Raw genomic sequence first — 14,832 nt, 5'->3', positions numbered from 1 at the left:
TGTAATTATACTAATAAACACTTCTTTCCATGACCTTGGAATTTAGACTGCAGTGGGAAAGATTTATTGACTTGTACGTTTGAGGGGGTTGGGGAATGGGATTATTTCACGAGTTAAATGCAAAGGTGTTAAACAGACGTGCACGCAGACCGCTTATCCCGGTTAGTTTAAAGCTTTTATGTACCTTTAAGATTTTGTTCAAATATACAAGAAGGCTCTTGTTAAATCCAGTTTCCTGAGAGATCTTTGTTAGAGCATTGAATCAACTACAAAGTAACTATATTACCTTGAGATGTGCAGAGGGAATCGATAGACCTATAAAGTTGTGCGGAATTTTTTTCTTAATGTTCTAAACCCTATTTTTCTGAGCAGCTTGAATATCAATGCATGGGACTTTTCTCTGGCTTCTGATACCTTCTGATATCCAAGTCCCTTATACCTAGCAGTTTTTGTTGTTATTTTAAACTAGAGAGTTACGCTTATAGGACTTGCCCTGTGGGCGTCTTTATTAACCTTAACCAACTTTTCCCATGATCTCCTTTTGCTTTTGTGCAAAGCTTTCATCTTTTTCTTTCTTTCCATAGAATTCATACCAAAATAGCTGCTCAAATAGAAATGAGATTGGATATCTTAGTAGTATGAACTCTGCGCTAATTCTGTTTGCCCTTGTTCACTTAAACAGACTACCATGGTTAAAGGGAGGACCTTGTAGGACTGCACAATTCATTTCCTCCTTTCCGCTACTCTTTGCTCAACCTACCACTGCACATTATCACAGATAAATCTTGTGTTTGCATTAATCACAGTGTTTACAAAATCTGAGCATGCTACTACTGTGTCTCCAAAACAGTAGATCCAGACCTTATTGGCCGGTTCAAGGCTTCACACATCGTGATGTTCCTTGTTACCTGTTGGCTTGGATCCTGAGAACCACAAGTCAAACAAAGTTTGCAGAATGGGATTTTCCTGTCCGCTCTCCTGTGCCTCCGAAAAGTTCCTCTGGAGGGTTGGGTCGCTCTTCTGAACAGTGTGAGAGTGGGGGGCTGCAGCAGAAAGAGGGGAATCCTTCAAAATCACGTGAAGTCACCCTGGGTGCCCGATTTTGCCAGATCTTACCTCACCCAGCAGTCTCCTTTCATTCCCTAGCCCAGGCAGGTCCAACTCCCAAGAGACTGCGATCTACTCCCCCGCTATATTAAAAAAACTGGCAGTGATCTAACTGTTGGATTGACCAAAGTTGTTGAACTTTTTTTTGGAGGAGGAAGATATTGTTGAGCTTTTTTGTGGGGGGGGGATCAATCAGGATCACGCAATCGACCAGGGACACCCCACAATTGACTGGTAGATCGCGATCGACCGGTTGGACATGCTTGCCCTAGCCCATCCTATTCAGGAGAGCCCTGCAACCTTACCGAGACCCATGAGGGTCTAGGGAGTTACGGGTGGAGGAGAGGTACTTGGAAGGTCCTCTTCCACTTGCAGTTCTCTGATTTCAAGTCATGATGCTTTCATTATATGACTTGTGCACCTCTACGCCAGTGTGGTGTAGTGGTTAAGAGAGGTAGACTTGTAATCTGGTGAACTGGGTTCGATTACTCGCTCCTCCACATTCAGCTGCTGGGTGACCTTGGGCTAGTCACACTTCTTTGAAGACTCTCAGCCCCACTCACCCCACAGTGTTTGTTGTGGGGGAGGAAGGGAAACGAGAATGTTAGCCGCTTTGAGACTCCTTCAGGTAGTGATAAAGCGGGATATCAAATCCAAACTCCTCTTCTTCTCAACACAATATTCTAAATATGCACAAAATTTCAATATCCTAAACTTTTAGTTTAGCTTTCAAAGTTAAATTGGTTAAAGTCAGATAGATAGATAGATAGATAGATAGATAGATAGATAGAGAGCATGGAATAGTGTTTCTGTAAAGTATTTCCATATATGTAACTTCTGTGTTATTATCAGTGGTTAGCCAGATTATATTTGCTTAATAATATTTTCAGGTCAGATATGCTAGTGGTTTACTTTAGATTTAATTGCCCCCCCCCCAGATTTCTTTGTTAAGGTGTTTATAAGTATTAAAATATGTCTGATACGATTTTAAAATCATATCGCAGTGTATGATCATTGCAGTGGGTGATCATATATTTTTTTTTAAAAAAAAAATCACTATTGTCTGCTATCTCCTGTCTTCTATGGAACGTTGGCAAGCCAAATTTATTTTTAAAAGTAAAAATAAAAACACCAACTTTGGAGAACTTGCACATGTTATTTCGGACAGATCTCTGACAACACTGTAATGCATGGAGGTACCTCATGATGTTTCTACATCATATGACAGAAGACGACCTGCCAATTTTCAAATATTAAGAGTTCCAATTTTGGAGGCACATTGATTAAATTCCATCGTGAAAAGATAGCCTTTGGTTGCCCCAGGAGGGCTGAATTTAAAGATGGCTTAGCAGGAAAGGTGAATCCAGGGCTTGAGTCTGTATTCTAGAACAAAAGCTTCCACCGTGGTAAACTTAATAAAGTCAGTTTTCTCTACAATGGTACCTCGGGTTACATAATAATAATAATAATAATAATAATAAATTTTATTTATATCCCGCCCTCCCCAGCCGAAGCCGGGCTCAGGGCGGCTAACAACAATAAAAATAGTTCAACATTCTAAAACATTCATTATAACATTAATTAAATCAAATTAAAATCAAATTAATGGCAACCATCAAGCAAATTTTTGTGCAGATTGCCAGAGGAGGGGGTCAGGCTGCGCCCTGACAAAAGGCCTGGTGGAACAGCTCTGTCTTGCAGGCCCTGCGGAAGGATGCCAGGTCCTGCAGGGCTCTAGTCTCTTGTGACAGAGCGTTCCACCAGATTGGAGCCGCGGCCGAGAAGGCCCTGGCTCTAGTTGAGGCCAGCCTAACCTCTCTGAGGCCTGGGATCTTTAGGGTGTTTTTATTTGCAGACCGTAAATTTCTCTGTGGGACATACCAGGAGAGGCGGTCCCGTAGGTACGAGGGTCCTAGGCCGTATAGGGCTTTAAAGGTTAAAACCAGCACCTTAAACCTGATCCTGTACTCCACCGGGAGCCAGTGCAGCTGGTACAGCACCGGATGGATATGATCTCGCAGCGAAGACCCCGTAAGGAGTCTCGCTGCGGCATTCTGCACCCGCTGGAGTTTCTGGGTCAGTCTCAAGGGCAGCCCCACGTAGAGCGAGTTACAATAATCCAGTCTGGAGGTGACCGTCGCATGGATCACAGTGGCTAGGTCAGGGCGAGAGAGATAAGGAGCCAACTGCTTAGCCTGGCGGAGATGAAAAAATGCCGCCTTTGTTATAGCTGTAATCTGCGCCTCCATAGAGAGGGAGGTATCGAAGATTACACCCAAACTCTTCACGGATGATGCTGGCACTAATTGCACCCCCGCAAGAGACGGGAGTTGCCCCCTCAATCCCATATCGCTCCGTCCCAGCCAGAGGACCTCTGTCTTCGAAGGATTTAACTTCAACCGGCTCCCACGTAACCATCCAGCCACAGCTTCCAGACATCTGGTCAGTGTATCTGGGGCCGAGTCAGGATGGCCGTCCATCAACAGATAGAGTTGGGTGTCATCGGCATACTGATGGCAACCCAGCCCAAAACTCCGGACAAGCTGGGCGAGGGGGCGCATAAAGATGTTAAAAAGCATCGGGGAGAGAATTGCACCCTGAGGCACTCCACACACCAAGGAGTGGCGCGATGACAATTCCCCCCCAAGCGCCACCCTCTGTCCCCGACCGGAGAGAAACGAGCGCAGCCATTGAAGGACTGTGCCCTGGATCCCCACGTCGGCAAGGCGGCGGTCCAGGAGTTCGTGATCGACCATGTCAAAGGCTGCTGACAGGTCTAGAAGAATCAGCAGCCCCGACCCGCCTCGATCCAGCTGCCTGCGGAGATCATCTGTTAGGGCGACCAGAGCCGTCTCGGTCCCATGGCCAGCGCGGAAGCCGGACTGGAATGGGTCGAGAGCAGATGTTTCATCCAGAAACCTACCAAGCTGTTCAGCAACCGCTCTCTCAATCACCTTGCCCAGGAATGGAAGATTCGAAACCGGGCGGTAATTGGATAGATCTAAAGGATCTAATGATGTTTTCTTTAAGAGCGGGCGCACCACTGCCTCCTTCAGTTCCCCTGGGAATATCCCAGTGCCAAGGGACAAATTGATGATATCACCCAGGGGGGCCCGCACCTCGTCTGGACACGCTCTAATCAGCCAGGACGGGCACGGGTCAAGAGGACAGGTGGTGGGCTTTCCAGCTTGGAGGAGTCTGTCCACATCAGCTGGGGATATCCGGTCAAAGTGGTCCAATACTGGACCCGAGGACAGTCGAGGGGCCTCCAGTTCCTTCATTGTATCCAAATTGGCAGGGAGGTCATGGCGGAGCAACAGGACCTTCTCCGCAAAAGAGCTCGCAAATGCCTCGCAGCTGTGTGCCGAATTGTTATTTAAATTTGGCTGTGCTTCAGGTTACAGACTCTGCTAACCCAGAAATAGTGCTTCAGATTAAGAACTTTGCTTCAGGATGAGAACAAAAATCGTGCAGTGGCGGCGCGGCAGCAACAGCAGGAGGCCCCATTAGCTAAAGTGGTGCTTCAGGTTAAGAACAGTCTCAGGTTAAGTACGGACCTCTGGAACGAATTAAGTACTTAACCCGAGGTACCACTGTATAGGCAGGATTCTTGCTTAGTATTCTCACTTAATATTCATGTCATGAGTCACCTGACTCCTGGGACAAATTCACTGTAAACAGGATCTTGTTATAACTGTAGTGGGAAGTGAGTTTTTGCAAAAAAAATCAGAAGAAATTCTGTTTGTGAAATCTCCTTTATAAAAAAATGCACCTCCCATCTCTTCCTCCCTAAGCTTGTATCTCACTTCCAAGGGATAATTGAAGCGCAGGATTGCATTGCTCTATTGCCAAGTTTGATATTAGTATTATTCTATTTTTAAAACATCTTGCCAGCTAATACAGTGAAAGCGAAATGTGGCTAATGTTATCTGAAGCTGAGCTGGGGTGGCATTGAAATGCACTTTGAACCTGGCTCTCGTTCAGCAAGACTTACTCCTTTATATGCTTGGCTATTTTGTCTTTAACAATATAATGTGTTAAATATAATGTGTCTTAAGGCTCTTTGCATTTCCAAACGAACACTCTCTGCGTCTGCACAACGCTGTAGGCCGGCAGTAGGTGGGCATTTTGTGTTTTTGTTGTTGTCCTGCTCTCTCTTATCCAGCTTCAACTTTCCAGCGGTTCAAATTTGTCTACGACAACGCTTCCAAGATAAATGCGCTATCGGGCTTTGAAATTTTCCTATTTCTGTAAATATTAAGGCCCAGGGAGCAAAAAAAAAGAGAAGAGAAAGGGGCTCTATTGTGGATTAAGTGAAATATCTCAAGGCTGTGCTTTTCTGATAACTGAACCTGAAGTGACCTTTCTCAGACACAATTACAGAGCTGTATGTTTTTCCTTTAATTTCATCAGGGGTTTAATTAGTATACAAATAAAACTTCTCTTATCTTCCTCTCTACCTAATTGGCTTGTCTTCGCTTATATATGAAGCATGTGAAAGTGGGCTGTAATTAGGGTGACCGTGTTAACCTTTTTCCCTCAGACGTACTCCTGCCTTGAGGCCCGAAAACAGGGCTTTGGATTATTGCTTTGCAATCACGGCGCGTCTCCCATAGGCTTTCTCACGAGCAGAAGGGCTTTGGGTGCTGCCGCTTCCCACTGCTTAACGGGGAATCTTCATTCTTCTCCCCTCTAAATGTTTATTGATTATCTCGCCGTTCCACACTCAGCCTCCAACAACTTAATATCAGGTGACAGTCAGGAGAGTTCTCCAAGTAATTAGAGTTGAGCATTGGGGGAACAATTAGGACCAGAGTTATTAAACTTGATTTATCCTATTCTCCCCTGAACAGTTTCTTGGATATCAGAACATCACACTTTTCACAATCTCTACCCTGGTTGAGAAATTAGTGGCTAGCCCGCTGCTTATCATGGCCGCCTTGTTGCCTTGAGGCACACCCTCTTGGTTTCCGTCGTTCGGCTGGAAATATTAGAGCCCATAAAGTTTATCGGGGGTTTTAATTAGATCAATCTGAAGAAATGGGGAGTGGGGGGCGGTGGAGGGGGAAGGCTTAGCAACCGAAAATATATTACTTTAAAGCACTCCGGACTATGGCTCAACCATTTTTGAGGTTAAGTGATTCCAACCATTTTAGAGATTTATCTTTAACCTGCAAAGGCCAAGTTTAAAAAGCAGAGGTGAGACTTTCTCCTGAAAGTGTCCAGGATAGTCATCATTTGATGCCTGCAAATTATTCTTCACCTCTCCAGGTCACGTAAACTTTTGTTGCTTTCAGGTTTCCCTTCTATTGTCTTTGAACAACTTGGTGGTAGGGATTCAAAGCAGATTTAGCATCCTTAAAAAAACAAATGGGAGCCCCGAAACCTCAAAAATCTGCTAAAATTCCGCCTGCCGTGGTCTTATCCGAGGCAAAAAAAGAAAGGTGGAATTTTTTTTAATTGTAAAAATTGGGTGCAATGGTAGTAAGGAATCATTTTGATGGTTACTTCAGGAGCTCTTCAGAAATGCAAATCCTTCTTAACTGGTTTTCATGAAATACTAAACCATGGTTTGGTGTTGCATGACTAAGGCTCATGTGTTCCCTATGGTTTGTGCTTGTTCTCCAAACCGGAATTGCAAACCACAGTTTGATTGTGGTTTGCAGTTCATGTTGGGAGGGCAAGTAACCAACAGAGTTTGCCAGTTAGGATGCAATGGCCAGCTTTTTGGGTTTTGGGGGGTTATCTTGCTTTTTTTGCAGTAAATAGGAAATAACTCAGTGTAGTTTTAATTCCATTGAGTAAGTGTTTCTAGGCGGAAAAGCTTTCAAATTATTTTGTTAGGAAAAGTGGAAGAAGAGAAATGGTCTAGCCTCTTTTTATTTTCCCAGCGTATAAAGTTGCGCCCTGTTGCCTGCAAACTGAATGCTTGAAATGATGACTTAGCTGCACTCATTAATTCATCGTGTTTGCCTGTGTGCCAATATCACATATAGTTCACACTGTGATGCTAAATGGAAGTAGCACCTTCTTTGCCTTGCTTACTGAGTGCGATGTCAGAACATTTAAAGCACACATGATGCCCACTTAAACAGGTTGGTTTAAAACCTATTTAATCTCAAATGGATTGCACCCTATGGTGCATTTCTGTATATTATATGTTTTTATTATTGGCAAGCAACTCCGAAGCCTGGCTGAAGTAAAAAGCGGGGTATAATAATAATAATAATAATAATAATAATAATAATAATAATAATTGTTGTTGTTGTTGTTGTTATTATTAAAAAACAAATAGTTGCAGTCTAGAGAAGCCTGCGTCTATCTTCTGCAGGCAGAAGGAGGTTTTTAATCTACTACCCACCAACAGCAGCCGCTTCTCAATCATGCCTATAGCTAGCTGCAACTTTTCATGGGCAAAAGACCTCTAGAAGAAGAAGAAGAAGAAGAAGAAGAAGAAGAAGAAGAAAGGCCTACCTAATGCCATCAATGTTGTAAGAATATCTAAGCTTCTCGGTGTGGAATCTCAACATAAAAAAGACATTAAGGGAGAGATGGTCTAAAGTTAAACTCTGAAGTCCCCCCCCCCAATTGCCCTGCACTTGGGTGTAGGAAGGCAAAAGACCTGCATGCAAGGAATAGCACATTCTGTATAAGAATAAAATAGAGTTAAGTTCAGATTTATAATGTACAGAATGTGTCTTGTTTTGTGGTCTCATATTTCTGCCGGAGAAATATTTGGTGCTGTTTGTTTTTCTTAAAAAGGAAAAAAAAAAGGACCATATATTCTTCCTGCAGTATCAAAAAGGCTTTTGAAGCAATGAATTTATCTTCTATATGATTTTTTTTTTTTAAAGGGAAAGGGGAAATTCTTGAGTAATGCAATCTCCCTCCCACCAACCCTTCTAAATTCGATCAACTGAATTTTGCGTGAATGTGGTTTTCCCATTTGATAAAGAAAGTATACGTGGCAATAGGCACATTCATCCTAGAACACTGTTGTTACGAGATAACTATATTTTCTCCTTCAGCTGTATTGTCACTGTCTTGCAGACTTTAAATGTACATTTTGCATTTAAATGCTAGTTTAAATTCAGTACAGTGGTACCTTGGGTTAAGTACTTAATTCGTTCCGGAGGCCTGTTCTTAACCTGAAACTGTTCTTAACCTGAAACACCACTTTAGCTAATGGGGCCTCCTGCTGCCGTCGCGCCACCGGAGCACGATTTCTGTTCTCATCCTGAAGCAAAGTTCTTAACCCGAGGTAATATTTCTGGTTTAGCAGAGTCTGTAACCTGAAGCGTATGTAACCCAAAGTACCACGGTAATAGGAACTGGACTCCCCACCCCAATTTCTGATTTCTTCTCTGCATTCGTTCTCTGAGTCACTCCCAAGAGGAACATCTGTATCTGAAGATCTTTGAGGCCCTCTTGTCAATCATCCTATGTACAACCATTTCAGAGCAATGGTACCTGTAGAGAAATAATCTCAGAGCTATTCTTGGGTTCACAAGCCTCGATTCCAATATGTATGCGATGGTTATTATTTTCCTGAATTTGCAGAATCCTCCCAAGGTGTGTGCCCAAGTCTTTCAAAAGCAATCTTAGAAGTGGCCCTCTGCTTCCCAGGTGTTTGATATAATCTGAGCTTGCCCTGCAGAGGTCCTTTGGGCTTCCGTTCCACAGTTGAGTTTCCATTGACATAGGCTAAGTTTGCTTGCTTAGCCTTCCTGGAAATCAATACCCCAAATTCTTCTACTGCTTGATCCTTTCAAATCCTCAGATGGAAGATGTTAAGAATAGATGTAAAGCGTTATGCAGATATTTTAAAATTCCTGGCTCCATTTTGAAGGTTATAACTTTTTAATTTGTCAAAGTAGCATATAGGAATTTAGTCCTGCTACAGTACAGCTAAGTCCTTTTGCAATAAGCATTACAGCCGAAAGGTAAACTCTTATAAAAAGGCGTATTTTTAGAATTAGATTTTTGTGTAAGAAACTCTAAATACAGACAAGAATAAACAAAATGCAGAGACTACGAAAAATCTAATATAGCCCTGACATATCTCTAGGCTCTACAAATTGTAATATCTTTCAACAATAGGGCAGGTTAGATTAAAAGAAGAGCTTGAGCTGTGAATTGAAAATTGGGCTTAGCAAATCCAGAATAAAGGCCTTGATTGTAGTTTGCATGCAAGTTGTCTAATTGTTCGTCCTTTGGGGAATTGTGTGCATGAATGTATCAATCTAAACTAATTTTCTACCTGAAGCCTTTTATGTTAGAGAGTAGATCCTGGGGAAGCCTTCAACGGATGGAAACTGCAGTAAAATGTGAAAATCAGAAAAGCCATATGACTCAGTTACAGAATGTTTGTGTGTTATAATTGTCAGAATGGTATTGTAACGAATTGAGGGACTATAGAGAGGGTGGTTTTTTCCTCTCTCTATATATAGTGTGTGTGTGTGTGTGTGTGTGTGAGAGAGAGAGAGAGAGAGAGAGAGAGAGAGAGAGTGTTCTACAGGGTGGCCAACTTGAATAAAATATTGGGGTAAGCCCCGCCCCTTGTAATCAATCACATGATGTGGCGCACTCACACCATTTGAATGGCAATGCCCATCAACTGGGAGGGGGGCCCTCAAATATTTTACTGGGGGGGCCGAAGACCCCTCAACTTCTAGGAGTTGGCTCCTTTGTATATTTATGTCATCTGTTTCATCTATATTTCTATTCCTTTCCCTCCTGAGCAGCAGTTTTCCATTAAAACGCTTCCATAAATTCAGATGCTTTTGGGTTTCTCTTTTTAAAATATACTTTAAATTGCACGTGTAATTCTTCATCCGCAATGCTGTAAGGAAAGCATAAAATAACTTTTTAAGAAATCTGTATAGCACCTGTAGTATCTGCGATTGTGGCAGGTGGGAGTGTTCTTGTGTGCTGCCGTAATGCAGTTAAATTTTTCAACGCGCTGGATGTTGTAAGAAGGGTAAATAGATACTATTTTTATTAGAAAATAGCCTCAATCTATTTCACAGTCAGTCTGTATTCCTCTTTGTTTAATAGCCTATGGCATAAATTGAAGTTAATTATCGGAGCTGACAAGTAACTCTGCTTTCTGTCTGCTCCCAGAGTCTCTCCGAGGCAAAGATGGAGCTGAGAAGAAAAGATCAATCTCTGCGTCAGCTCAATAGACATCTTACCCAGCTGGAGCAGGACAAGCGTCGGCTGGAGGAGAGCATACGCGATGCAGAGAGTGCCCTCCGCATGGCAGCAAAGTGAGCACTGGGGCCTTGGGGAGATCACTTGAAACAGACAAAAGATCAATTCTTACTTTCATGCAAAGGGTTTTAGCCTTGGATAATGCAGCGCTGGAAAACAAAAGTACAGCTGCCTGTCTTTGAAATTTAGTAAAAGATCCTCTTGAAGGAAGAAAAGTTAGTTCAACATACTAATGGCCCATTTCAGTCATTGCAGAGCCCAAGGATGGGTGTGATTTTAGGACAAGCAGTGCTGACCCCCTCTCTCTTTCCTGTTGCACAGCGCTCGAGCCACCATCGCTGGCTAGCAGACTTGAATTCAGCAAGCGGTCCTGGCGAAAGAGCAAAGGGCTTGATATGAAAAGCCAGCGTAGGGCAATACGTGGCAGACTAGAGCGAGGCGTGTATTGCATCTGCAAGAATGAAGATCAGAGTACTTGCACGTGTTGGTCTATAAAACTCTGTAGCAACACACAAGCACCATCATTGGCCATGCTTTGTGTCGGCTGATGGTTGCCGTTTGCAAAGACCTGGCAAATCTGGGTTTCTCTCTCCCTTCAGATCTTCTCAGCACCATCCTTCCTCCATTTTAGCTCTGGTGTCTTGGCTTCTTCTTAAACAGCTGCCCGCCACCACAAGGATCTCCCAACCCTCAGACTTCCGCCTGCTTCTTTTAGCGGCTGACGCTACTTCTGTCGGGTCCAGGCTCAGCCTCTTCTGAGTCTCTTCTTATGTCACCTCAGTGACAGTTTCTCTGTGTCACCTCACAGTCTTCCCCCTGCAGGCAGTGCAGTGCATTTATTGTCTTCAGTCAGAACCCTCGAACTCAGGGTGGTCAAACACACATCTCAAAACCCACAGGCAGCCCTCAATGCCTTTTTTCAGCAGCCTTCGGCAACATTTGACCCATCAATTCAGCCTTTGAGGAAGTTGCATTCCCAAAGCCGACAAAGCAGAGGTGAAGAAAGGTGGGGGCGGTCTGGCCTGGGTGTCATCCCTGAGGGGGGGTGACATCACCGCAGGTGACACCCCCCCTGGGACAGTTGCCGCTGCCGTACCCCCATGGGATGCGCCCTGCCGGCAGCGCACCCCCGCCGGCGGCCAGCCCTGCCCCCACGGGCCGCGCTGGTAGGTACCGGAGCAGCTAGCTTGGCCTCTGCGGCTAAGTGAGCCGCTGATCTTTGGGAAGGAGGCGTGAGGGCTCCAGCCTTGTTCTAGAGTCCTCCCTCCTCCTTCCCAAAGCCTAGTTAGTTATTTCCCAACTTTGGGAAGGAGGCAGGGGAAGGGCTCTAGGACCCTGCCAGAGCCTTGTGCCTCCTTTCCAAAGTCTGACACTTCGCTTAGCTGGCTTTGGGAAGGCAGTGCAAGGCTGGCGTTGGGGTCAAAGGTTGGCTTTGTTCCCCTCCTGCATGCAACGAGGCAGTGCGTGGCCCACAGGTCCCGTGGCGAAGTACTCTTGTGGCCCACTTGGTATGAAAAGTTTGAACTGCCCTGACCTAACAAATCGCAAAGTTCATTCTGAAAATCCTACAGACATATCATTGGACTACAGTCATACCTCAGGTTGAATGTGCTTTGGGATGAGCGTGTTCGAGTTGCGCTCCACGGCAACCCAGAAGTAATGGAGCGTGTTACTTCCAGGTTTTGGCGTTTGTGCATGTGCAGATGCTCAAAATGATGTCATGCGCATGCGCAGAAGTGGCGAAAAGCGACGCGTGTGTATGCAGACGTGCCATTGCTGGTTATGTTTGCTTCTAGATGCGAACGGGGCTCCGGAACGGATCCAGTTCACATCTAGAGGTACCACTGTATAACAAAGGGCCAAAAAGGGCAGAAATAACCTACCACAGCTTACGCTTTCTGATCAAATTGACCCATATAAAAGAATCCACATAAATTCTCAGCTGTCATGATGGAAACCCTCACAAAACATACATTAACTGTATCAGCCTAGCTGTTTCGTTTCAGACATTCAACCCTTTTCTCCCAGGCTTCAAAAGTAAACTTATCAGTCTATTCTATTACTGCTACTACTACAATAATGTTAATTTATCACCTGCCAAAGGACTGGTTATAGCAATTAAAAAGACAACATTATTACGAAATTACAAAGAATGAAAACTAACATTGCAATCTCACCACAACTCACGGTCACGAAAGTGACAAACTAAATGGCTTGGAAATTTCAACTTTCTTGACACACCTAGCTAGGCATGAGATGACATTAGGAATATATTAGTCCATTCTGCCCAAAGAGGGTATTCTGAGTTTGATTGCTTTTCTCTCAGTATGGTAAAACTAGGAAGTTTGGCAGTACACAACGATATGTGAAGCCAGGCTTCTCGTTCTCCACTGGAAAATGAGAAGGGAGATCTTTGCAGGGAAGATATGGCAAGCAGGGGGATTTTCCACATACCCACCACTGTCCCCTCAAAACTCTGCCCCTCTGCATTCCCTAATTAGGGTGTAAAGAAGGGAAATGTGGCAGCATTCAAAGGATAAGCCGTGTGTTGGCCATTGCACACCTGAATGCAAGGCCAATTTTGGCAGGTGTTCTTAGTAAGGAAGTCATTCTGTTTAGAATGGGACTTTTGACCTAAACAGTGATGAAACTGTAACAGTCAGGAAAAAATCTGCATGTACATGTTCTTTCATAAGAACTGTTTGGTTTGTAAATACTGAACTGAATAACTCAACAGCTAACCAGATTGTTAACGGAATTGAAGACATACTCCTTTACACTGTTGAAACCCAAGATATACCCTATTCTCAACATTTCTAGGTACACTAGGATCCAGATGATCCTCAGCCACAAGCATTAAATTCTGAATTTGTGGAAGCATCCATAGCAGCTCATTAGCAAATACTAGACAGACTCGGAGCCTATCCAGTGTTGTCCAGTGTGGAATCGTAGGTAGAGCTGTTATCGGCCCCCACAGTGGAAATTTGTCAAGACTTGCTTATCAATCTGCTTTCTACAGGAAGCACCATATGCTTCACCTTCAGTCTGCTGAAGAAAAAGAAGAGAAAGTGTTGCCTGTGGCAGTCTCTTTATAGCTATCTAAGCTAAGCATTTTATACTTGCATCAGAGTTATCCAAGGACAGCAAATCTTGAGGCTGTTGACAAAGCTAACAAATAATGGATGTGACATTAATTGTGACTGTAAACATGCTAGCTGGTGTCTGTTACGAGTTGTTTTCTTGTTTTCTTGTTTCTTTCCTTCAACAGAGACAAAGAATTAATCGCTGCCCATATGAAATCAGTAGAAGCCAACCTTCAGAATGTGAGTAACTTCCTTGACTCTCTCCCTGACCCCCAACCCCAGTCACGTTTGTATCTCAATAATAGTATTTTTGAATTATTTTTTATTTTATTTTCTGTACTAAAAGAAACACTGTTATTGGAATGGCCACATTCTAAAAACAATGTCATGATAAAATGTGACCACGTCTAATTATTTCCAAGTCCTGGCTTTGATCAATGCCGCTTACCCTGGGCAAGATGATGCGTTAAAACATGGGTCAGCAAACTTTTCCAGCAGGGGGCCGGTCCACTGTCCCTCAGACCTTGTGTGGGGCCGGACTATATGTTGCCATGATTATGACCCATGTTGTTTGCAAAAACCCTTATTGGGACCAACCCCATCGTTGCCCAAATGTAAAATTTTTTTGGGGGGGTGTTCCCTCATACACCTACGCTGCTTCCTTTGTGTTTTACACGTTGACAGTTAGTATTTCTCTTTTAAGGCAGGGTGGGGGGCTGAGGTAAGCACGCCATTCCTGTCAGCCCTGGAGAACGTGTGCGCATGCGTGAGTGAAGGGAAAAGCCATTGGCCACGCTAAGTCAGGCTGGCGCCGCTCAAGCAAAAAGTTCTTTTCCCTGCGTGAGGGAAAACAAGGCGGCGGCTATTTGCCTTTCCATGCACCGTGTAGCTAATGAATGGCCTCCCCAGCAGAGCACAGAACTGTTTTGGAGTGCAGCCGCCCAGGCGCTCCCCGCATCCTGTTGCGGGGAGCACCGCCGCCACAGACACGGGCAGGCGTCGCTCCCGAGGCGCCTCCGAGCCTCTGCCTCCGTATCTGCTTTTGCTGAGGTCAGTCGCCTGCAGCTACATGGTGGAAATCCAAACTGTGGCTCCTTTTCCCTCTCCCCCCCCCCGGAAGAAAAGGTTGCTGCGTGCGTGGTGGACGGAGAAGGGGCTTGGCTTGAGCAGCCACCCGCCTCACTTTTGACCCCCAACTGGCTGAGTCGCAAAAACCATTGTGCGTGCATGCTATGCCGGCTGCCTAGATTCCTGGACCGTCTGCAGGCCGGATCTAGAAGGCAGTTGGGCCTGATCCGGCCTGCCCGCGGACCTTAGTTTGCCGACCCATTCTTTAAAACAGCAACACCATTTATTTGTGCTTTCCAACTCATGGCGTAGCTCATCTGGCACCATAATAAGGGATCCAAATAGGTAGTTTCAGGCCAAT

The 14,832-nt window shown here is 44.5% G+C and overlaps 1 protein-coding gene across 1 annotated transcript in view; it reads left to right on the top strand.

Moving 5' to 3' along the window:
• The window catches only part of CCDC171 (coiled-coil domain containing 171), a 204,891-nt gene that overhangs the window by 112,200 nt on the left and 77,859 nt on the right, over positions 1-14,832 (top strand). The window contains exons 22-23 of the mRNA XM_082206189.1: positions 10,231-10,376; positions 13,589-13,643. Coding sequence (XP_082062315.1) covers positions 10,231-10,376; positions 13,589-13,643 — 201 coding nt within the window. The remainder of the gene's footprint in view (positions 1-10,230; positions 10,377-13,588; positions 13,644-14,832) is intronic.

The sequence above is a fragment of the Podarcis vaucheri genome (genome assembly GCF_965113315.1).
Source record: "Podarcis vaucheri genome assembly, chromosome: 17".
Taxonomy (NCBI): domain Eukaryota; kingdom Metazoa; phylum Chordata; class Lepidosauria; order Squamata; family Lacertidae; genus Podarcis; species Podarcis vaucheri.
Note: the sequence above shows the minus strand (reverse complement) of the source record. Positions and strands in the feature narration are given on the sequence as shown.